Below are 22,842 nucleotides of genomic sequence, written 5' to 3' on the forward strand. Positions count from 1 at the left end.
AGAGAATCACTTCAAGGGGAAATAATATCCTTTTATTAAACCCTTAAAATGAAAAGCGCAGGAATTAAGCAACCAGCGAACCACACACAACAGCCAAACAGAGGGAGTTCAGACGGACTGTAAGGCACACACACGGTAGGTAATTTATATAATGGCTAAAAGACACGTGAGGATCAGACAGGGTTCACGCATGACTCAGGCAACAACACACACGACAACTGGGAACAAAACAAGCATTAACAAAAACATGGAAAAGGGGCTATTTACATTTTCCCAGCATGCTCCGGTCCCGCAATATTTTCTACAATATGTGCACGAGTTTCAGAGACACTGAGCCGGTGTGAATTTGCATGTGAGAGAGTTATCCTGGGTCAGAGTGTCACAGAAAAGTTCACGTGAATCATTACGCTGCAATTAGATGAACGGAGGGTCAAGGCCCGGGTGCCGGGTGAAGAGAAAAAGGGGGACTGCTGAGGACGTCCTACAGCAAGGCGGCCTGGCACTGCAGGGAGAGGGCGCCCAGGGCAAGTGAAAGACAAACAAACCTCATTAAAACTTGATTCTTGTAAATTTTTAAATGATTCTCCTTATCGTGCCAATGGCTCCAGGGCAGGGTTGCCGAGGCACTGCAGCTGCAGCCGCCCACGGCCAGTTACGGTCCCGGAACCGCTGCCTTCCCCTGGATGAGTTACCCCCACGGCCGGCCGGCCCACCTTACCGGGAGCACTGCTGCGTGGGTGAGGTAAGACCTCGGCCTCCATTACTGTCTCCACATTTGCGATTTATTAGGCAGTAAAGAAGGCTAAAGGAGCAGATGCAGACGTGTTAGTAACGTGGGGTTGCTGTATAAGAGAGGGGAAAGTGCATGCAGAAAGAGAGACCCCATCACTGCACAATCACTGCAATAAAAATGATAATAATACACACTGGGAAGGGCAAAGGTCCCCTGCAGTCAGATTAAAATCACCAGCCAAATCCACAGTGTGTAGTTCCCATGTGGAAATGTACTGCATGTTCGCTGAGGTAGATGCGATATAATTATATAGAGACATTTTCTTCCTCCAGGAGACCACCCTAATTACCATTAAACTGAACTGACTGGTGCACAGGCTCACCTGCCCACGGGAGCAACATTGCACGAGCGATGTGCTCCTTCCCTTGTTAATTGCCGGAAACATTATCTAAAATGCCAAAGTGCAAATCTGAATCCTGCAGCGAAGATTTTCGTTTCCGATCGAAAATCCCACGGAGGAACGCAAGAGAAATCGCCGTCCGCTGCAAGAAAGACATTGGGCTGTCACTGCCGACAAACCTGAGCGTAGAGAAACTGTGACGAACCGCAGGACAGGTAATCTGCTGTAAAAGAAGAAGGCCGGGAAACTATGTTACTGTATAATACTGTGCAAAGCAACTGATACACTCTCGTCGCTCGCACACGCTGGACAGTATAATCTAAGGTGGCTGATTGCATGGTTTTGAAATTGTGGGAGATTCAGCATCGAAAGGTCATAATCAATTCCGGTGGCTGATATGAATGGAATTGGACACTCACAAGCTTTCCAGCATTATCATAAAAAGAGATTAAATCGCTGTCTCGGATTTCCCGCTGTGATATCGCTTCATCCCCAGGCCTGGCTCACACACGGACCGCTCTGCACATTATCCTTAATGAGGAATACACTCATCTGGCCTGCGAATCGATCCCCCTGACTCATTAGGGAGGTAGGCATTCGTCCCCACCGCCAGCCGCTTTGGATCGGTGCCCGGCACGAGCACAACACAGGCATGAAGCCGAAGGCTAAGGTGACACACCTGTGACTATAATGAGCCACTAACAATGAGCCGAACAGGGGAACCTTGCTCTGCTGGGAAGGTGGAGCCGCCTCCACCCATAAGACGGAGTTTGCTTCCTCCTAAAGCTCGCCCTGCACTGTCCAACACACCAGCCCTGGCAACAAAAACACCAACTACCAGTGTCATTTAACTATTAATACACATAGACATTTTCTATTAGGAAAAAGGGCAAAAATATTCATTTCCTGCAACGAGAAGAGCATGTAGTTGTAAAGAGATCCTGGGCCATTTGACCTTGATCAGTTCTATTAAAAATAAATGGCCTGAACTCATTCCTGCGATTACATGGATACATGGGCACAGGCAGACACCATATCACAGTGTCTCAGAGAACTTTCCACATCTCTCTGTCTCCCTCTCTCTCAGAAGCATTCTCTAATCCATCTGTACCTACACAAACCTGGAATCTCAAGTTGGAAAATCTCTAATCCTCTTTCTTCCCCGATAAAAGTGGCTCTATCATACGGACCAGATGGGGCTCGGTACCGCTTGGGCTATAATCCAGTTACAGAAGCGAGCCGGCTGGCCTCTTCATGGCTGCACTGCAGATCCAGTGGGAAATACCCACCATCACTGGGCTGTAAATAAAAGTCCAAGACTTTACTTACCATGCACCTCTAGCCCATGTTACCTCGTTAAAGATTAATTACAGGTAACGTAACGACGGCATCCTTGCCGTCATGTTAGGGGGCACATCTGCTGTCAAAACAAAACACTGTGACCAAAATAGACGAGTCAGTTCCTCATGGAGATAATTCTTTCTGCAACCGACGAGGCTAACACTACATTGTGGCATTAATTTGCTAACTGGCTTGCTTGCATTGCGAAGGGACTCACGGTTTCGCAAAGGTATCTCGGGAAAAACAAAGCACATGTGTTAGATAGCCGGCATCCCTTATGGGGGTGGGTGGGGGGGGGGGAGGGGTGTCACATTGCTCTGCTTGTCTCAGCGCCGCCCCTCAGTGTCCGCAAACCTAAGCGTGCCAGGCCCGAGACATTCTCCCCCATTGTTAAAGGGTTGGAAACCGAGCAAAGCAGAATAACTGAGATGACTTTGTTCTCCGCCTGTCCAGCCTCACTGGAATAACTCAATTTTCTACTCCAAAACGAAAAGGACAAACACCTCAGCCAGCCGAAAAACTGGTTCTTCCCCAGTCGTACATGACGGAACGAACGAACACACCTTCAAAACCAGCAACAGCATGAGTGTAAATTCCACACAGGTCACTCACTGGCTCTCTCGCTTCCTTGGGTGTCTCCTGACAGACTATATCACCATTTAAATATTTATTAAAAGCACTTTGTTTGCTCATCCCCAGCACCTTTATTTCCATTATGCTCTGCTTTAATCATTAAGTACAGGGCAACTCAATGATACTTAAATCATTTCAATCAAGAACACAGAGACACGTCCTGACAAAACACAAGGCTTTACCCGTTGCAAAGACAAGTACAACCTCTGTAAACATGATACAAATCTTCTCATTTAGAAAAAAAAAAAATCCAGTAGAAAAATATCTTTGTTTGATAGGCATCTCTTCGGGTGTGGAATTACAGTAGATCCATTTAATATACAAAAAAATAATTATTATAAAGAACACTGGATAGTGGGGAAAGGCCTTTGGTTTTGAGGCAAAAAAAAGATGCCCCCCCTCCCCCAGTCTCCTTCAACACATCGTCCACAGTGTCATATTTGTGTACCTCTGGCACGGTCCGTGATCGCACGCGGATCCGAGGCAGAGCAAACACAGACAATCAGGCATCAGGGAGTCAGACGTCAGAGGTGGCGGCAGGCCGGAGCCAGCGGTAGGCGATGTGCCCGAGGACGAGGAGCAGCATCTCCGAGGTGCTGCTGAGGGCCACGATGAAGGGCGCCTGCGAGGCGAAGTCGGCCTCGGCACGCCGGAATGACAGCTGCATGACCGCCAGCGCCAGCAGGCTGTTCTGTACCCCCACCTCGATGCTCACCGTCTTGCGGTGGGGGGCTGGCAGACGGGCGGCGGTGGCGGCGCTGTAGCCCAGCAGCAGGCCGAAAATCGGCACCGTCACGCCCACCGCCACGATGGGCAGCCCCACATTGGCTAGGATGGACGCCCCCATCTGGTAGGCCATGAAAATGCCGCCCACGATGAGGACGAAACTGAAGGGCCGGATGAGGGCCAGCAGTGCCCGCGTCAGGCCGGGCAGACGCAGCTTCACCAGCATGCCCAGCGAGATGGGGATAGCGATGAAGAGCAGCGTGCCCAGGATCTTGACGAAAGGCACGTGCAGCGTAGCGTGGACTCCCAGCAGCCGGCCATACAGGGCCGAGGACAGGGGCATCATCGCCGCGGCGACCACCGTGGAGACCAGCGTCATAGAAATAGCCAGAGTGACGTCCCCTCCCAGTAAGAGGCTGTACAGGTAGCCCCCCCCGCCCCCTGGTGCGGAGCAAGTGATGACAAGGCCCAGGGAGAGAGCGCTGGAGAGGGATGCCAAGTTGGACAGGGAATAGGCGTACAGTGGCATGATCAGGAACTGCCCCACCATGCCCAGCAGCAAGGGCACCGGCCGTCGGATGAGGCAGCTGAGCACCTCCACCTCCACCTTGCAGCCAAAGGCACACTTGTTGATAAAGATGAGCGGCAAGAGAGCAAACAGGACCGGGTTCTCCGAGAAGTGGGACAGCCCACCGGACTGGGAGAGCGGAGTCCCCGAGTCCTCGCCGCCCGCCGACACCCTGATGGAGTAGTCCGATCGCTCCTCCACTAAAACCGGCTCGGAGCTCTGGTCCACTTCCAGAAGCTGGATTTGCAGAGGAGCCGTTCCTGCCAAGCCGGACCTTATCCTGATAACGTAACTCCGGACCGGCCCCGGGCTACCGCTGTCACTCACGTTCAGTATGGAGAGAACATTGGGCTCCAGAGAGCGAACCGTCACCATCTGCTTCACGCTCCGGCTGCCCGGTGTCCCCGGTGCGCCGCGGTACCGGCAGGAAACCACGATCACGCCTTTGGTGTTTTCCGGAAACTCGAATTCCTGCGAAGTGCCGTCGCCGATCTTGATGTATCTGCTGCCGCCGTCGGTCGTCACGTTGTCGCCGGTGTTTTCGGCGCCCGGCGTGCTCCTGTCTTTCGCCGGGGTCTGCCGGTCCACGCCTCCGGTTGCCAAGAGAAAACAACAGAATGCTAATAATGTCCTCATGGCTGTGACGGGCGTGGGACGGAGGGGCGCCGCAAAGACACGTTTCTTTCCCGATGTCACTTTCAGCACACACAGCTCGGACTTAATAGACCCCCCGGTATAATCACAACGATATTGGCCGCGCCCGGTGGAGTCCGCCTGGTATCCATTTAGCTAAACCTTTCTCCTCTCTCCACCGGAATTCAGACGTCACCCCGCCCCATACGACATAGGTGTTTCAATTTCTTAGCGAGGGGGTGGGGGGAGCTTCACATTCAAATCGATTTGACCTGGTTCCTCTTTTTCTCTTCCGGGCGGACGACACGCACCTACATGTATTAGCGCCTGTTTGATGCTCTCGCCTTCGCCTTTAGTTGTATCTGCTTGTTCCCCCCCCTACCCCAGGCTTGTCCCCCATTCACTCGCTGCTGAGCTCCCTTTTAATCCAATCAGAGCGGCCCCGGGCATTAACCCTTCCCGTCCCTCCGTCCCCTCCCCAAGTCGGGCAGCATACGACGTCATCTCGGGGAGAATGACATGGCGAAAAGACGCGCAAACATATAAGAGAAACATGTCCGGGGACGCCGCCGAACAAATCTATTATTAATTATTAGTTATTTCCCAGCAAAAATGCGGAGCGGCATTAAAATCGCCACGCAGGTTCAAAGAACAAGTGTCACACTTGTTCTGATTCACGATCCTAGTCCAGTCGCACAGATTTGGATTCATATTTAAAATTAGGTGTTTATTTTGGGACCACCTGGCTGTTACGCAAATTAAACTGGGTCAGATGGACTTGGAGCGGCGCTCCCAGTGTCAGGGTGCGGGCTGTTTGCGTTCCTCCGGCTGAACTTTTACTAGCTTTGCCTCTTATCTGTTTTTATAGTGTCGTAAGTCCCACTGCAAACAAAGAACTGGTATCCGGCCGAATGGCGCTACTCTGCCGAAATTACAGCGGTTTTCCTCTACGGAAGAGTCGCTGATAGTAATCATGTTTAATTATAATGACTCATTATCTTCGTCAGTAATGCGGATGACATGAATGTCGCTCCTAATACAGAGGTTATCAGTTTTACTAATATAATCACCCCCCCCCCGTATCTGTAGGCTATATTTCAGCCAGAAATATCAGTCCGATATCTAAATATTCAAGCTTTTACCACAAATTAGTGACTTAGTAACAGAGGCACTGAGATGCAGTGATATGATGCCCCTCGATAATAACCACTTTCCGCTGTCACTGGTGAATAATTAATGTCTGCAAGAGCCGGTACATGCTTGGAGACAAATGCTAAAAGTGAGAAATGAATATGCTTATTTTTTTGATAACATGCGAAGAAAAGGGACAGCACCTATAATGAAACATGCTTATTTCCCCCTGAATCCATCTCCCCTAATTCTTTAGCACGTAACACGATCAATTCCGGTCTGTAAGCCAATTCAAACAGAATGAGAGCAAAGGATTTGACGTAGGAAAGTAGCAAGTAAATAAAGTATCCCGAGCTTCGAAAGAATGTGGCTGCTTAGTTACTGCGGTTGAAATGAATCGCCTTGCACGTACCGGCATGCTGAAAATCGCGACTGGCAGGGGTTTTCTGAAAAGGTCCCATTAAAAAAAATAAATGAACAGTATGTTAAAGTGTTGGCTCAAAAAAACATGCCATACGGACACGTACACGTCAGAGAAATGTTCGTATGAAATGCATATGAAAATTATAAACGGACATTTAAAAGGCGGACGGACCACTATTAATCGAAATCATACTTAATGTCTTCATTAAAAGCGGTGAATGTGATTATTTTCTTGCGAGTCACATTTAACATTTGAGCAAAATCATATAGCGGGGTTAGAGCCGTTACAAGAAAGACATCCTACACCAGATATCGCCCATAGTTTTATTTTTAAAAGTTTATCTTGATGAACTGACAATTCATAACACAACAAAGCGTGATTGTTACTTTATGGATAAAGACTACATCTGAAACCAGGGTCACACCCAGGGTTGGGGAAACAGATATGTTGACCGGGGCCTGGACTGGAGGAGACCCAGTGTGGCATTTTGTCCAGAGGCCCAGAATTCCTTGCTGCACCCCTGTCCGATTCAAGAAATGACGGGTGTACAGCTATTTGAAAAGAAAATGACAATTTTCCTAGTGCTTACATGGTATCCCCCTTAAAGTGCATATCTAAGGAAGAACGTTAAGCGCAACAAGGTGTCACATTTATTATGAACATATCCATCCATTACAATGTCTGTCAAAATTTATTTAGAAACCATTCCAGCAAATATTTGTGACAGAGCCTCTCACATTTATATTTTCCTCAGCAGATACTCTTGTCCAAAGCCACAAACAAACAAGCAGTTAAAGCTCAAAATCCCATTAGTGATTAGCTCTGCCACATATGAGACTCGAACCCACAGTCTTCTGGCTCGAGTCCCCAACCCACATAGCGTGATCTAAAACACGTTTTTTTTTTTTTTTTTTTTACTTTGGGGGTCCCCGAATAGATTTCAGAGGGTCTATGAACTTGGGCGGGAAAAAATATACATCATTACTTTCATTAACCTCAGGAATTTAGCTAAAAAAAAAAAATTATATATATATATATATATATATATATATATATATATATATATATATATATATATATATATATATATATATATATATATATATATAGTAGTATTTGCAGTACCCATGACATTGTCACCAATAAAAATCAAAGATGTTTTCATATCATGTTACAGTTGATAGATATCTGGGAATATCATTTACGCTCATTACTACTACTTTTTTATATTGTGATATTTTGTATTTCCTTTCGGTTTCATGTTTAACCCCACGCATTTAAAAACATTATTCTGAGAAAACGTTCACAAGAGTTTCACCAGATGGCCAAGGACACCCACGGGACAATCAAGGTTAAGAACCCCTGATCTTGCAAGTTGATGGCAAGTCAGTTTCGTTTCTCTCACAAGGGGGATTTATTATCTGAATATAAACATATAATATGAAAAAAAAAACACCAACCTAACCGTGACTACTGATATAAATAACCAGCACACACACAGTAAAGCGATTCCCAAAGAAGTAAATTATTCAGATTCATTCCTGTGGTAACCATAGATATACAGTCTGCCTGTTCCTGTTAGGCCTTTAGAATTATTTATTAATTACTTCACTCAGGCACTGAAGCAAAGTGCCTAGTCAAGCACCTGAAATCTCAGTAAGGCATTAATAATCAACAAGCAGAAATCGAAAAGGCATGAAGAGCGAACCAAGAGAATTAAACTAGAGCCAAAGGAACACAGCATCGATTTACATAAGAACACAGCATGGACACTAGGCATTACTAAGCATGACCTCTTTCTGACGTCGATGATTCCCATCGAGAGGGCGTGACATGTGTGGTGTTGGGGACGAGGAGTGACACACGCAAGCTCGTAGTGTTCCTTCACCATGGATAGTGTGTGTGTGCGTGTCAGCACCTGTCAAGATGATCGCATCTAAGCTGAACGAGGTCATTGGTGAGTGACCTCCACCCAGAATTCCTGTCCTGGTTCTTCCACCACCGACACCCTGCTGATACGTGTCTTTTGCATTAACTTCATAATATATAAATAAAACAAAGTTGAAATACAGCTTTGAAATACAGATGGAGCACATGAGCAGTATTTTTGAAATCATACATATTATTAGGAGAGTAGATTATTTTAAGCATCTCTGTGTTTGGATCCCCCCCCCATGGGTTGCAGAAACAGGATAATTTTACTGCTTGCCAAAAATCTCTTCGATGGAGGAAGAGGGGTATAAGAGGAATGAGAGGATGCGAGGGGAGGAAGTGAGAATGAAATTGTGAGAGCAGAGAACAAACAGATGGGGAGGAGAGAGAGAGAGAGAAACAAGAATTCAGTGAGAGAGAGGAGGGGGAAGATCTTGTGTGGTAATTTCAGCAGCACTCAGACTGACATGTATATAAATAGACCCAAGGACGGGATCGACTGAACTGTACTCTAAGTACAAACAGGTTGAAGGGAATAGTCCATTTCAGTGCCACTCTTTTGCTGCTCGTCATCCTTCTCACGAGGTGATACGCTCAGTTCCGCAATGCAGCCAACCTGAAGAAGTCAAGACAAACATAAATGTGTTTTCCTGTATGATGACTGTGCGTGTGTAAACAGGGGACTGAGTAGTGACCCTTAATTTGTAGTGCTGTTTGTGTTTGTCCAAGTGACCCTATGACGGTGAGCTGAATATATAAATGTAGCAGTGTGTTTAAGCGTGGCTGCGTGCAGGTTCCTGCATGTGTGTGAAGGTGTGCTTACCTGCGGGACAGCAGGTCTTCCTTCTCCTGGGAGCGTGTGGAGCCCTCCCCCAGCGAGGCAGCCCCGGCGGGTAACTGATTCAGCTGATCCATCACCTCCAGGCCGCTCTCTTCGGCTATCTGCACGATGAGGTCATCCACCTGCTCCTGGGGTGTAGTCAGGGTGGTGGCTGAGCTCATGGAGTCCTCCATCACCTGACGCAGAAAGAAAAGCTGCCTGTCAGTCCTTCATTCGTCTTTGCAGTAAGGGACACGGAAGAGAGACATGGAGGGAAGCAGACAATGAATCCACATAACGATCTTAACATCTCAAATGTAATGTCAATGATCACTCTTTCACTTACAGAGGTGTGAACATCCAGGTTTTGCACTTGTGATTCAAACTTGTCCATCACAGCAGACACCTTTTGCAGGTCCATAGAGCCAAGTGCTTTGTCCAGTGCCTTGGTCACCTGAGCCATGTTCTTTGTCACCTAAGAGACATACACAGTTTCATAAGAATGCACATTCAGTCAACATGTTCCGCCTCTCCAGATTCAATAGGCTAGAATTTGCCACGCGCTGAGCACTACACTGAATCCCCGGCAATGAAGTGATTTCACCTGCCCTCGGTGTCTGTCCAGCACTTGATGTTTGAGCACGGTTCGCCTAGCATCTTGTTGGTTCGCTACTCATGTTGTCTGCACAACATTTTTATTCTTGTCAATACTGCCTGAACAGTAAGCATAAGTATTATTTACATCGCATTTTCACTGAATTAGGTACTACAAGTAATCTAGAGATAAAGTATATAGGAAGATGTGTGTAGGTTATATGGAAATATGACGTCATTTTATATGAGGGACTTGAGCATCTGCAGATTTGCTCCCCCACGGGGGGTCCTGGAGCCAATTCCCTGCAGATACTGAGGGATGACTGTAGTGAAGTCACCCTGCATAGACTGGAGCAAAAGTTTTTTTCATTAATAAAACCCTGAATAACATGCCATATTGGCTTACTGTCAATAAGAATGCCAAGTAGCATTACAAAGCTTGTTTACAAACATCATCTGATTCTTTTTAAGTCTGTAACATGACCTCTATGGGTTCGGAACTCTATTGATACGCCTAATGCATGGATTTATTCTATCTGATAAGTTTCATTACAGCAAAGAAACTTAAGAAAATTAAGCATTCAAATAAAAAATATCCTTTTACAAAAAGGGCTTGGCATTTTACAGTTAGGTTTCTTATAACTGACATTATTTGACTTTTATGTATAAAAGTACTGCAATGTATAGCTATAGATGAACATAGGTTAGCTAGCTCCATAAGGAAGATATAAACTGTTCTTATCAGATAAAGTAATAATAATAATAAATTAAGTACAGGTAAAGTGCAAGCATGTAGCTTGATTTTTGGCGATTAGACATAAATTATAATTTGTATTTGTATTGTATTCACAATTGTAACATAAAAGGATTTTACTGAATTTCCCCTTGTCTTAAATCCACATTATCCTAATGTAGCTTGCCCTTGGCCATGTGACACAGGCCCGTGGGAGAGACACACCACGGATGAGACAGGCAGAGACATACCCCTTTCATAGTAACTGCAGTCTGAACCTTGGAGGCCACAGCGTCGACTCGAGATGCCATGCGCAGCCAGTTCAAGCCCTCATTCTTCTTACGAATGGCATTCTCCGCATACACCCTGGCACACTCCACGTTCTTCTGTTGTAGAGCCTGGAGGGGAGAAATAATATCAACGATTATTGTCTGCATGACTTAAATGTTCCACACACAATAACATCAGCATACAGACAATCTTTCCATTCTACTCGGAGAATTCCTGACGAAAATGTAAACAGAATGCAACTCTGCAGTTGATAATTTGCTACCACCTACTGGTGAGTAACATGTAATGCACTCATAGACCCCACCTTAAACAAACATCGTCGCCTTCCAATATTCCAGTGCTGAGACAGAAAAGGTGTGGCTTTCAACTGTCTGCCAGGGACATAAGGCGGCTTGTTTCTTTGCCAACTAAAGTTCTCACAATAGACACTGGAGCACTCTTACATAAAAGATAAATGGGCAGGAATGTTCTGCATTCTATGCTCATAGCTGGTTACTCCTGAGAAAACGAGGTAAATAACCCTCACCTTCTTGACTTTAGCCTGCTCTGTCTTGGAGTCTTTCTCTGCCTTCTTGGCCAGCTTCTCCAACTGTTTTGCTGAGAACTGAGTGAAAATGTCACAGCAGACGGAGGAAAAAGACATGGAAAAGAAGATTTATGAAGTGGAAATAAGGGCGGTTTACATACCTTGCTACTGTATGCACAAGAATTTCCCATCGAGATCAATACAGTTTCTTATTTTATCAACAGAGAAGAAAAGATGAATGGGGAAGACACAGACACGGGCGCAATGCACGTGGGTATTGAAAGAAACGCAATATGGCAGATCAAAGCAAGATTATGACTGGAATGACAATTAAGATTACCCATTTCAAATAAGAAAATAAACACAAAACGCATACGGAATATACTTAGGAAAACAGAGAATACTACTTACTTTCAGCTGAAACAGCGTGTCTATGGTAAGAAGAGCAGTCATTGAGAATGGGCCGATAGAAAGAATAACAGTAAAGATTCTTAAATTAGTGTCCACACTTTACATTAAAATGGCTCGTCTTCTAAGGAACACCATTAATTTGGTGTGTACTTCAACACTAGGTAAAACATTTCTTAGACGGGAAGAATTCGCAGTAGTACCGAATACCGATTAAGTATAATGTTTTGTTTACGTTGCTGTAGTCCGCCATAGCGTGACAAGTCCAAAATGTTACATTAATTTCACATCTAAACTCCAACACTCGAATTTATTTTAAGAGATGACAGTGATGTTTCACTCTGCTAATTTGTTCCAATATGCTGATTTATCTGCCCCGTTTAACTCTTATCTACAAAGCTAGATTTACAAAGTATGAACGACAGACAGAGGAAAAAACAGCAGAACATAGGAACAGTACAGATTACGCTTACCGTCCATCTTTGTATATAAATCGAGGATTGTACTTCGTACTATTAGACGAAAGTCGTATTGGTGAAAGAGCAAGTTTTTCTTTCTTATTTCCTGGTAAATATACTGTTATATTCCCCTTCTTCCTGTCTCGAGTGTAAGGGGAAGTGACGTATGCTGTACACTTCCGGTATCGGCTGACACCGTTGCTTTGCATCATATGCGTCTCATCGTTGTTCGGTGTTATTGATATTAGAAATCACGAAGATTAAATACAGGAATTATTCATTTCCAATTTCGTTCACTCAACTGAAAATGTCTCCTTAAAACATTTGTATCCTATATCAAATATTTAATATTGGAGTATTTAATTATCTCTTCAAATAATTATTCAAGTGGTTGATTAGCTTTTTTCTCCAACTAAAAGCTGTATAGTTCCTTGAGGTGGTCTTCATTCCGTAAACATGCCGAATGCAGTTGAAGAACAGGAACTTTATTTTCGAAAAAGAAGTAGGTGAAACTTTTTGACCAAGTAGAACATATGAAGTCTAGTAGAGGAAACATCCATAATGCAAATGTGAAAGATTTCCAGGAACTTAAACTAAAGAGAAGGAAGGGGTGAAACTCGGTGAGCGAGTTTAATGCCCTGTAGATCGTAACGTGTGAAGCAGAATGCCTAAATTTTACTGTAGCGCAATACTATATTATGTAATGTAACTTTACATCAAGATTTAAAAGAAAATGTTACCATAGATATAAGTGGGTATGTGTGTGTGTTTGAATGACGTTTGAGAGGAGGTATTGGAGACACTAACTCCTCCAGGTTAATGACTGGCTGCAGGCTGTGCGACTTAAGGGTTTTAAAAGCCTGCGCGTGTCACCGAAGCCAGTTTCTCATGGGGTTTGTCGTGAGCAAGCACGCGCACGGAGCGGGTAAGCAAACCGCGCGAGCTGGCACGCTTTCCTCGAGCAGTATGTTTTATTGGCATATCCCAAGACACGTGGCATCAAACTGCAGGGGTATTAAACAGGACGAGCTAACGGTGACGTGAGAGCGATTAAATAATAGGCCGTCGTACTCGTTTGCAAACTTAGAGTTACACACGTCGGACAGTCGGGAGTCAGAGCTGTAAACCCAGCAAGAATGTAAGATATGTAATAGGTTAGAACGAGAAATCACGACATGAATTTCCTAGAAATTAAGGTATAATGCGGTATACGGTTAATCCCATATGGAAGGTACAGTGGGTTTACTGTTCGTACTAAATCTTTTAACAATAGAGTAATATCCGGCTGAACTATCATTACATTAAACTTCTAGACGGTGTACTCTTATAGTACATTAGCACGCGGTCTCTAATAGAGTATATAAGAAAAATGCGTTGAGTCTGCGCATTTATATGTAGGCCTATTGTATATAGATCTTTCGCCCTGCGTGGAAAATACTCATGTCACATTTGTGTTACTTAGTGGTCGCCTCAACAGCAGTATGTGAAGCTTCGACCAGCGGGACTGGTTCCTGTGTAATAAGCCAGGGTCCCCGGACACTCCCCAGCATTATTGTCACGGCGCCGTCCCGGGAGGACCTTCTGACGCCGAACCCTGTTAGGACGATAGAGGGCGCCACCAAGGAGCGCAGACCGGGTGTCCCCGTCTACATCAACCGTCAGCCCTTTACTAAAAGCTAACATGCGATTATCCAAGTACAGTATCTTCTGGCGTAATGCCATTGTGAAATAATTTGTCTAATCTGTAATGCATTTCCATTTTTCAGTTAATATACCATTGGTGTAGTAGTATGAATGGATGGACAGATGGATAGTGACATTCAGTGTACTCAACTAGCCAAAGACCCTTTCACAGCAATTTGGTCCTGGTGTGTTTTTCTGGTTTTGTGTACCATGTGTCTGGCGAGTTGGCACAGTCCTTAACATGAATACACCCAGATTTGACCCTGCACCTAAAGCAAAAGTAGTAGACATCCATTTACACAATTCAAGACCACTGCCTTCATGTACAGACTTTTTAATTCTCCTTAGAAGCATCAAATTACTGTGAAAATATTAAAGGAGGCCTTTGCACTTAAGGATGATTTGAAAAGGCTTTGCATTCAGAAAAAAAGTGAGTTTTGGAGCTTGCTTCCCGACTGCAGGAAATGGACTGCTGTGACGTTGGGAAATTAGTAGCGGTTTTAAGGGATAATCTCCGGCACATTCCGTTTAATTCTCAAAAAGCTTATTTTGAAGACTTATCCTTTATAGCTGGCGAGAAAGCATCCGTCCGATATAGTCAATTGCTGCAAATATCTGTTTGAGCTGCTATTCTTGTTTTATACCCCAAAAGAAGCCATTTTGCTGCATGATGTTTTTGATTTGACCAAATATCATCACCATGGTAACCCAGACTGGGAGAAAGGGAAGGATGGATGCAAATCATCTATGAACGTAGTTCATGACTTACTGTGATGCTGCTGAAGTCCATGAACGGTCCACGACCCTGCAGTCCAGCAGGGGGAGGAGACGCATTCCAGCGACATGTCCATCCCCCCTCGCCATGAGGCACCATTAATGCGGCAAGACCTAATGCAAAGTGTTTTAGGGCCACCTGACTGGAGGAGCTGTTGCTTCAGAGCTGCAATCCCACAGCTTTCATGCACGTGAAACAGAGCGGAAAAGAGTGTCTGACTTCCACCACTTCTACATCCGTAGTGCAACATGGAAGAAACACGATTTTTTTCCCCCTATAGTGTTGATCAATGTCTCAACCCAGTTCTCTGGGACCACAAAAGCAGGAATGCAGAATGCTTGTTTACACATGATAGTTTGGATGCAGTCTGTAATAAACTTGGTGGTGTATAATTTTATTATCCCCCCACCCTACAAACAGAGCTTTCGTTTTGTAACTCTCCATTTCAGGTGTGATATTTACATACCTCCAGAAAAGCAATGCTGCAGTCATAAGGGGTTCAGAAATATTTGACTTGTAAATGAAGGTAATCGTCAAGATCATAGTTTTTTGTGGCATTCATTATATGATTAATACAGCTTAAAATTACTATATATTCTAAAAACAATTTGTTAAATGGGCGAGGGGGGCAGATAACTATAGCATACATTTTGTCTTCAATGGATCGGCTTCAGTTTTATGGTCATTTACATTAACGGTCATTTTCAAAGCGTAAACGTTTACTTTTCGATTACAGAGCTAAAATATGTTGTTTCATGAAAGGACACAAAATGAACCAAGGTAGAGAACATAAGTAGGAAAAAGAAGATGCTGTTCACTGGCCGCTGTCAAATGTATGGGGTTTATTAAGATCAATCCAAATGGGATTTAACGACAAAGAGTTATAGCAGAGCAATAGACATTGCAAGTAAACACCATTGTTAATCTGTGTACAGCAATAACAACTGGATAAAAGGACTTCAGAATCAAAACTGTACTTAAGGTGATGATGCAGAAGAATCAGCTCTACTTTTAACTACCATCTTTTACAATGTCTTACATTATGTGAAAGAGCTTCTCAAGCTTCCAATCCTCCGTGATCGAAGGTCTTTTTTTCTTAAAATATTAGCAAAAACACTGTCTTGGTACTAAAAGGGGACCAACAGGTCCAGCTCTTTACTCACGAGTACTATTTCACACATTTGATCGTACTGCCAGCTCCATTTTGTTCAGGTAACAGCGAACGGAAAAGAATCAAATACATACATGTTACTGCATGTGGCAAAAGTGTGGCCTCACTGACCAGTGCTTGTGGGTTATCAGTTCTGAGCAATAAATAATTAACAATAAATAATCTTACGGGGAAAAAAAATCCTTCAATCTGTGCGTAAACTGGACCAGTCTGTAGGGTTCATGCATACTGGCTTGCATGGAGACAAACCAGTAGGAGCTTACAGACACAATCCCTCACGCACACGCGAGCAAAGCCAATTTTAAAATAACATTGTCGGCGCAGCTCAAGAAATAGAGAAAATGACCTCAAGGTTTTTAGCTACAGGTGCCACGTGGCTGTCAGAAGAGTTCCAGAACAACATTGTATAACTGGACGTCCATATTAGTAGTGTCGTAGTAGTTGCTAGATGGTGGAGTCCGGATAAGTAGCGAGATAGTTACCACGATGGGGAGGGGGGGGGGGGCACAGGCGTCAAGGTTGAAGTTCGGGGTGGGGAGGAGGTATGTAGCCTCACCGACTCAGCCTTCTTGTCCGAAATCCTCTGTGAACTTCTTCACTTTCAGAAGATCTTCTGTGTTCACAGTGGGACGTGTCGTGGCGAGGGAACGCAGCATGTCCGACTGTGCAGGCGGGGGGACAGTAGGCGGCGTTATAGTTAGGGACAGGAACTCACAACCTGATGGTAACTTGGATTCTCTCAGGTCCCCTGAAGGGCCGTGCTCTAGGGGCTTTGGTAAGGGGCACTTAACCTGAACTGCGGCAAGGAAATACCTAAATTATAAATGGCTCTGGATGCCTGTAACTCCTTATCGGAGTGTGTAACTGTGTGACTGAAACTTCCGCACTGCTCACCATGCAAACAGTAGGCTCAAGCAGCTTGTCACTGGGCACGTCCATCCAGGTCATCTCTATGGCGGTGGGGTCGCCGGGAGAGCAGGGGGTCAAGAGGTCATCCACCATCACGGCACTGTTACTCCGGGATGGTCCTCGAACCTGGGTCACACCGGGAGATAGAGCTTGTGACCATGAGATGAGCTTGCATCCTCTATCTGTATGGCGATGCATCAGGTGGGATATTGGTTTATGATAAAGAGGAACTCAAATATGAAATACCAGCTAATTAGTAGATCACCATTAAGACAGCAATATTTTAAACTGGGGGGGAAAAAAAAGCAAAAAACCAAAATCATTCACTGTGAAAATCCATCCATCCATTTTTTATCCATCCATATTCAGGGTCAGGGGTGGTCCAGAGCCTATCCTGGAGGCTATGGGTGCATGTCGGGGAACAACCCAAGACGGGGCGCCAGCCCATCGCAAGAGACACAGACACCACTCACGTACACACGCACACCTACGGGCAATTTGGACTGTGGGGGGATAATGCCCGTGATGGGGGAAGATGACATTACGGGGATCAGGTTTTAGTTAAAGGAAATACAGAAAATAATCTAGTCTTGGAACAGTTACAATAGATAATGAATGCTATGCCATTAAGTTATTCCGCCATTTTACACGCAGGGAATTATCTGTTCATATTTTTATAATATCTATCTTTCATAAGAAGATATATATCACAGACAAATGTTAATACTGAAAATGAATTGCATACCATTTCAAAACATTTAACAGGTGAGTCATTTGACAGTACTGTGTATCAATCTGACAGCTAAGTGTGTACTGTTACACCACACGCCTGTGTGTGTGTGTGTGTGTGTGTGTGTGTTTACGTTCCAAACGGAGACCTCTTGCCTTTTTGAAATGTGTCGCTGACTGCACCTTCCTCACTGGCTGCATGAGCGCGTCGCGGACGATGATGCTGATGTCCGCGCCCGAGTAGCCGTCGGTTTTGCGCGCCAGTTGTCGCAGGTCAGCCTCGCTCAGGCTGTGTGGGGTGTTGCCCAGGTGCAGCCGGAACATCTGCGCCCGGGCCGGTTCCTCCGGCAGGGGAATGTAGATCCGCTTCTCGAACCTTGAGCCCGTTTGGCCGAGACAGGAAGGAGACACTGAGAATTTGACTGTAGTCAATGATACTGCTGAAGCAGGTGGACAAAAGTTACAAACTGACAAGCTAACGTTTTAAATTATTATGCAGAAATCATTTGTCTGAAATTCTCCAAACTTTCCCAAAAATAGGGTTTGATTATATTACTGAATTCTCCAAATGAATGTTAATCGTGCAATAACAAAATGAGCTCTGACCTCCTGCGAATGGCGGCATCTAGGACCCAGGGAATGTTGGTTGCCCCGAGAACCAAGATCCCATCATTGTTGTTGCCGACACCTGTCAAGCAGAGACCCACGACTCAAAGCATCAGCTGTTTAAGGGTCAAAATCAGTACTGGCAGGTAAAAATTGAAAATTTGCCCAGGACAGAATTAATCAGAATGTCAAAATGTTTTATTTAGACACCAAATAATGACAAAAATGCATGTCATTATCTTTAATGGTTTTTAACTATGACTACGACCTGCTGAGTGGGATCCTGTTTCATATCAAGCTTTGTTCTGGCACTTAGTTTAGTGGTGGGGTGGGTTTGTAGGCGTCTATGAGTAAACAGAGTAAACCCAACCAATATTTTTTCATCGAAATGTTTGATTTTTTTTTTTTTTTAAAAAGGTTGACAAATACTGTATGAAATGTAAAAAAAATAGTTTGCCCCACTCAATGTGCCTTCTACTGGTACCGAATCGTACCAGCAATACAGCCGGCTATTCCTCACAGCCGCCCCCCCAGGGCTGGTTCACCTACGGCCCACCAGGGCGGCGCTGCTTTCACACAGCGGGCAACCTGAGGCCCTTTGGGCTTCTCACCCTGCATCTGCACCAAGAACTCGGTCTTGATCCGTCGTGCCGCCTCACTCTCGTTCTCGTTCCTCGAGCCGCAGAGCGAGTCCACCTCATCGATGAAGATGATGGACGGCTTGTGCTGGCGAGCCAGCTCAAACAGGTTCTTTACCAATCTGAGGAAGGTCGGGAGGTACGGGGCGGGGGTGAGAGAGAGAATGTGAGGAGAACACCAAAGCGGGATGCAGGCAGAGCTTCAGGGAACGGGCCGCTCACTTCTCACTCTCTCCCAGCCACTTGGACATCAGGTCTGAGGACGACACCGAGAAGAAGGTGGAATTGTTGGCTTCGGTGGCGACCGCCTTGGCCAGGTAGGATTTGCCGGTTCCAGGGGGTCCGAAGAGCAGGATTCCCCGCCATGGGGTGCGTTTCCCTGGGGGTAGAGCCGCAAACGCGGACACGTCACAGCGACCCCCTGACCTCCGCGGGCGTCGCTTGCGGGGGCCGCCATGGGTGAGTCCCACCTGTGAAGAGGTGCGGGAACTTGATGGGCAGGATGACAGCCTCCTTCAGTGCCTCCTTGGCTCCCTCCAGTCCGGCCACATCGCTCCACCGGACGTTGGGCTTCTCCATCACGATCGCGCCTGGGGGAGGACATCAAGGCTACAAATTCAGCCCCAGCCCCCTCCACTGAGCCCATTAATGTACCACAGCAGGGAGGGGTGCGGCAGGGAGGGGTGCGGCAGGGAGGGGGTACCCATCAGCTGCTCCTGAAGCTTCTTCCTCTCTGGGTTTTCACCCTCACTGTCGCTGTCACTTCTAGTAAGAAAAAAAAAAACAATCCTGTAAGAATCCCATGGCAATAAACTGCAATGAAACAATGAAACTGAGCTTTTTGATTGTCCAGCAGTATGTCAGCTAAATTATAGCGTTTTCTTCCAAATTGAGCACAGCTGAGCCAAGATCACAAGATCTACGAGATCTGATTTTGGTTTGTTTCTGAATATTTAATGATAGTATTTTGCCTGAAATGTACATCACTCCGAAACAGAGCCTTTTATCATGCACCAGCCGTTGTGCCTTTGACTCCTCTGTTAAGTGGCCTTGCTGCATGATGCCGGTGATAGATGAGATTCTCTTCCCTACAGTCACATCGCCAGCTCGACTTGTGGGCCAAATCCTGTGGCGTGTGCCAGTCGCACCCAGCGTGGGTCTCAAAGCCTCCCATGCCTCCCGTTGTCAGGGTCAGGTCTCTTCAACCCCTCCTTCACATCCTAACTGCCCTGGAGCCTGATACTTGCCTAGTTTGTTGCACATAAGCTTGATACCTGAGGTTAATACAGGGGTGGGGACTCCAGGGCACTGGCCCCAGCTAAAAGCTGATTGGCCCCTAGTGTCCCCCCTACCCTGTCACTCACTGATTCAAAACATATCATTGGCTTATGATAAGGTTAATCACTCTGTAAGAATTGGGGCCCCACTTATTCCTCCCACCTTAAAATACCCTAGAACGGCCCCTGCTCTGTACCCTTTGTCGTTGCTCTGTGCTTCCTTGACGGGCTTCTTCCCTTGCTTCTCCTTGTTTTTCAGGTAATCTTTGAGCTTCTCTGCCCTGTCCAGGTACTGCACGCACTTTGCTCGGATGCTCTCCTTTGCTTTGTCGCTGTGTGCCTCATCTGAAGAAGGTGTGGAGGGGGGAAAGAGGCCTTTTAGAGCAACCTTTCCAACTCCATGCCACACAACCACCGTCAGGACGACAGAGAACACACTCACATTTGATGGCGTGCAGAAAGTACTCCACTGCATGCTGGTACAGCCGCAAGGCCTCCTCGTAATTCTTAGCCTTGTCTTCCTCTGTGGCTTTCGTCACAAGATCGATCGCTTTCTGCAATGGCGCAATAACTAAGTATGTGAAAGGTGCACGTACTTATCGGGAATGCCGACACCTCCGTACAGCTGTCAGACACTGACACACCCCCAGCAATGGAGCCGAGAAGACTTAATAATTAACGTTACGTGCTACGCCTAATTCTCCAGCGCTACAAGACAACGTAATACAATATAGCCGTTACAGACGTGTAAACGACTCTTAAGTAGTTACAGCTTTCTCAAATGCATATTTTGCTCAATACGCGGCAAAAGCAAGCGCTCTCATTGCATTCACGTGATTAGAGGAGCGCAGCTAACTGTGCAGCCTTGACCATTATATCAGGGGCGACATGATGGCCGTTCCGTGGCATCACATCTCCGAGGTGGGATGTCTGTGTGTGGAGGATCTGCATGCTCTGGGTGTGTGGGTGTATACAGTATGTGCCCTGTGATGGACTGGCATCTTGCCCAGGTACCCCAGCCCTCTTTACTTGGGTTAAACTCCAGGCCGATCCAGCGACTCTGTGCAGGATAAGCGGCAGGGAAACTATGAGTGATTTTGTTATCAGTACAACGGCCACGATCTGCATAACTAACTTGTGATTAACGGAGAGGCGACAGAACTAGCTGGCAGTCATACGCAGGCAGGACCGCAAGCGTGAGCTACACGGTTAGCCCGTTAGCTAAATGCGAAACACAGGCCATAAACGCCCCTGACGCACCCGTTTAACTTCGTCTGAAGATGAAACGGCTGCGACCTATTAGCACTTTAAGTGCAGTTAGCTGGTAATTTATTCCCTAGACGAGAAAAGCACGAAAGCGGGGACTGTTGATATTAGCCCGCTAGCTTACGCCCAGCCTACCTGTAATGTTGACGTTGTCATTTCATCTCACGCTCAAGTCGCACCACCACCGGACCGCTACTTATCCCGACGATGCGAGGAAGAGCCCGCTATATTTACGGATATTTATATATGAACATAAATATGGGTGAAGAGCGAGCCGCAGTCCGGACCAGAGTAAACAGCTCCCACTACAATGGCAGAAGACGCCGTTAATCGAGGAACCCGGAGAAAAGAGGGACCCCGCGAGGACTCGCGCTGCGCCGTGGCGAGGCTGCCCCCTGGCGGCTACTCAGAGGCGCAGTCCGCCGATGATGCGCACTAATTCGTTCCAAACTCACATGCTTGTAGTTACGCCCCCCGTCTGCCTCTCTGCAGTTTCCGCCTTTTTAAGGACGCACACGATGAACCGTAACGTCATCATTCTGCTGAATATGCAATAATGACACCATGTGAAAACACAGGGCCGAAAATAGCTATAACGAAAATGATTTTATGTGCAGTTTTTAATGCATAGTCTTAATACACATTAACAGCAGCTTTAGAACTGTCCCAAAGCACTTCAGATTCATGTCCAGAAAATTCTTACACTGTCAACCTATGGCTTAAATGAAAAATGTAATAATAATGATTCATTGATCACTGTGGGTACATTCTCTTTATGCTGGGCCCAATTTGTTCAGTAGGTGAGAGCAAGCTGGCTGTGAAGGGCAGCCAGCTGTTGTGGCACCCTGGGGGCTGGGCGGTAAAGGGCTTTGCTCCACTACACACAGATGTACCACGGCTGGGCTTAAACCAACAACCTTCCGATCACAGGCAGGCTTAACCCACTGAATCTGCTGAGCCTCCTGCTGCCTCTATTGCAAATCTGAAGAAAAAAGAAATTAAGATTTCAACTTTCCAACCTAAAATTTTGGTCAGTTCCATTCTCAATTTAATCATAGAAGCATACAACTCCCCCCCCACTAAGTTAAGTACCAAAACAAAGTTTGATATGAAATAGGTCATAGTCATAGCTCAAAAATCATTAAAGATAATTACCTGCATTTTTATTTGCTTTTTCATAAAACATTTTGACATTGATCAATTTTGTCCTGGGCAAATTTTCAGTTTTTACCTGCCAGTACCAATTCTGACCCTTAAACAGCTGGTGTTTTGAACGGTGGGTCTCTGCTTGACAGTTATCGGCAGCAACAATAATGCGATCTTGGTTCTCGAGATAATCGCAATTTTAGAAGCTTCCTGATATAATACCAGGCGATTATGCTGCGCTTCTCTTACTGTTACATATTAAAATTACACATCCATCTATATACCCCTTCT

The 22,842-nt window shown here is 45.8% G+C and overlaps 3 protein-coding genes and 1 long non-coding RNA gene across 4 annotated transcripts; 1 reads left to right on the plus strand and 3 right to left on the minus strand.

Moving 5' to 3' along the window:
* Positions 1-10: 10 nt before the first annotated feature.
* On the minus strand, positions 11-5,420 carry slc10a3 (solute carrier family 10 member 3). Its single transcript, XM_048973567.1, has one exon. The coding sequence runs from the start codon at positions 5,035-5,037 to the stop codon at positions 3,625-3,627; it is 1,413 nt and encodes a 470-aa protein (XP_048829524.1). The 5' UTR covers positions 5,038-5,420; the 3' UTR covers positions 11-3,624.
* Positions 5,421-6,898: 1,478 nt separating this feature from the next.
* chmp1a (charged multivesicular body protein 1A) lies at positions 6,899-12,505 on the minus strand. Its single transcript, XM_048973569.1, has 7 exons — positions 12,367-12,505; positions 11,897-11,916; positions 11,486-11,563; positions 10,920-11,066; positions 9,688-9,816; positions 9,345-9,538; positions 6,899-9,137 (listed from the first exon to the last, which is right to left on the minus strand). The coding sequence occupies exons 1-7, from the start codon at positions 12,371-12,373 to the stop codon at positions 9,116-9,118; spliced, it is 597 nt and encodes a 198-aa protein (XP_048829526.1). The 5' UTR covers positions 12,374-12,505; the 3' UTR covers positions 6,899-9,115.
* Positions 12,506-12,614: 109 nt separating this feature from the next.
* Positions 12,615-16,088, plus strand: LOC125706752 (uncharacterized). The gene is made up of 2 exons (XR_007382071.1): positions 12,615-13,276; positions 13,814-16,088. It is a non-coding gene; the product is annotated as an uncharacterized LOC125706752 (long non-coding RNA).
* Positions 15,637-21,856, minus strand: vps4a (vacuolar protein sorting 4 homolog A). Its single transcript, XM_048973568.1, has 11 exons — positions 21,541-21,856; positions 20,582-20,693; positions 20,337-20,484; positions 19,566-19,627; positions 19,333-19,452; positions 19,085-19,241; positions 18,836-18,984; positions 18,225-18,306; positions 17,775-17,994; positions 16,875-17,015; positions 15,637-16,642 (listed from the first exon to the last, which is right to left on the minus strand). The coding sequence occupies exons 1-11, from the start codon at positions 21,559-21,561 to the stop codon at positions 16,541-16,543; spliced, it is 1,314 nt and encodes a 437-aa protein (XP_048829525.1). The 5' UTR covers positions 21,562-21,856; the 3' UTR covers positions 15,637-16,540.
* Positions 21,857-22,842: the final 986 nt, after the last annotated feature.

This window comes from Brienomyrus brachyistius, chromosome 13, assembly GCF_023856365.1.
Source record: "Brienomyrus brachyistius isolate T26 chromosome 13, BBRACH_0.4, whole genome shotgun sequence".
In the NCBI taxonomy this organism is placed as follows: domain Eukaryota; kingdom Metazoa; phylum Chordata; class Actinopteri; order Osteoglossiformes; family Mormyridae; genus Brienomyrus; species Brienomyrus brachyistius.

Excerpts from the sequence above, each read along its gene's own strand:
- vps4a (XM_048973568.1), bottom strand. The coding sequence starts at position 21,561 with ATGACAACGTCAACATTACAG. Across the intron at positions 20,694-21,540 it reads TGACAACGTCAACATTACAG|AAAGCGATCGATCTTGTGAC; the intron begins GTAGGCTGGGCG and ends GCGCCATTGCAG. Across the intron at positions 18,985-19,084 it reads TGGCTGGGAGAGAGTGAGAA|ATTGGTAAAGAACCTGTTTG; the intron begins GTGAGCGGCCCG and ends GACCTTCCTCAG.
- chmp1a (XM_048973569.1), bottom strand. Across the intron at positions 11,067-11,485 it reads AGCAGGCTAAAGTCAAGAAG|GCTCTACAACAGAAGAACGT; the intron begins GTGAGGGTTATT and ends TCTCCCCTCCAG. Across the intron at positions 9,817-10,919 it reads CTGCAGTTACTATGAAAGGG|GTGACAAAGAACATGGCTCA; the intron begins GTATGTCTCTGC and ends TATGTCTCTTAG.
- slc10a3 (XM_048973567.1), bottom strand. The coding sequence starts at position 5,037 with ATGAGGACATTATTAGCATTCTGTTGTTTTCTCTTGGCAACCGGAGGC.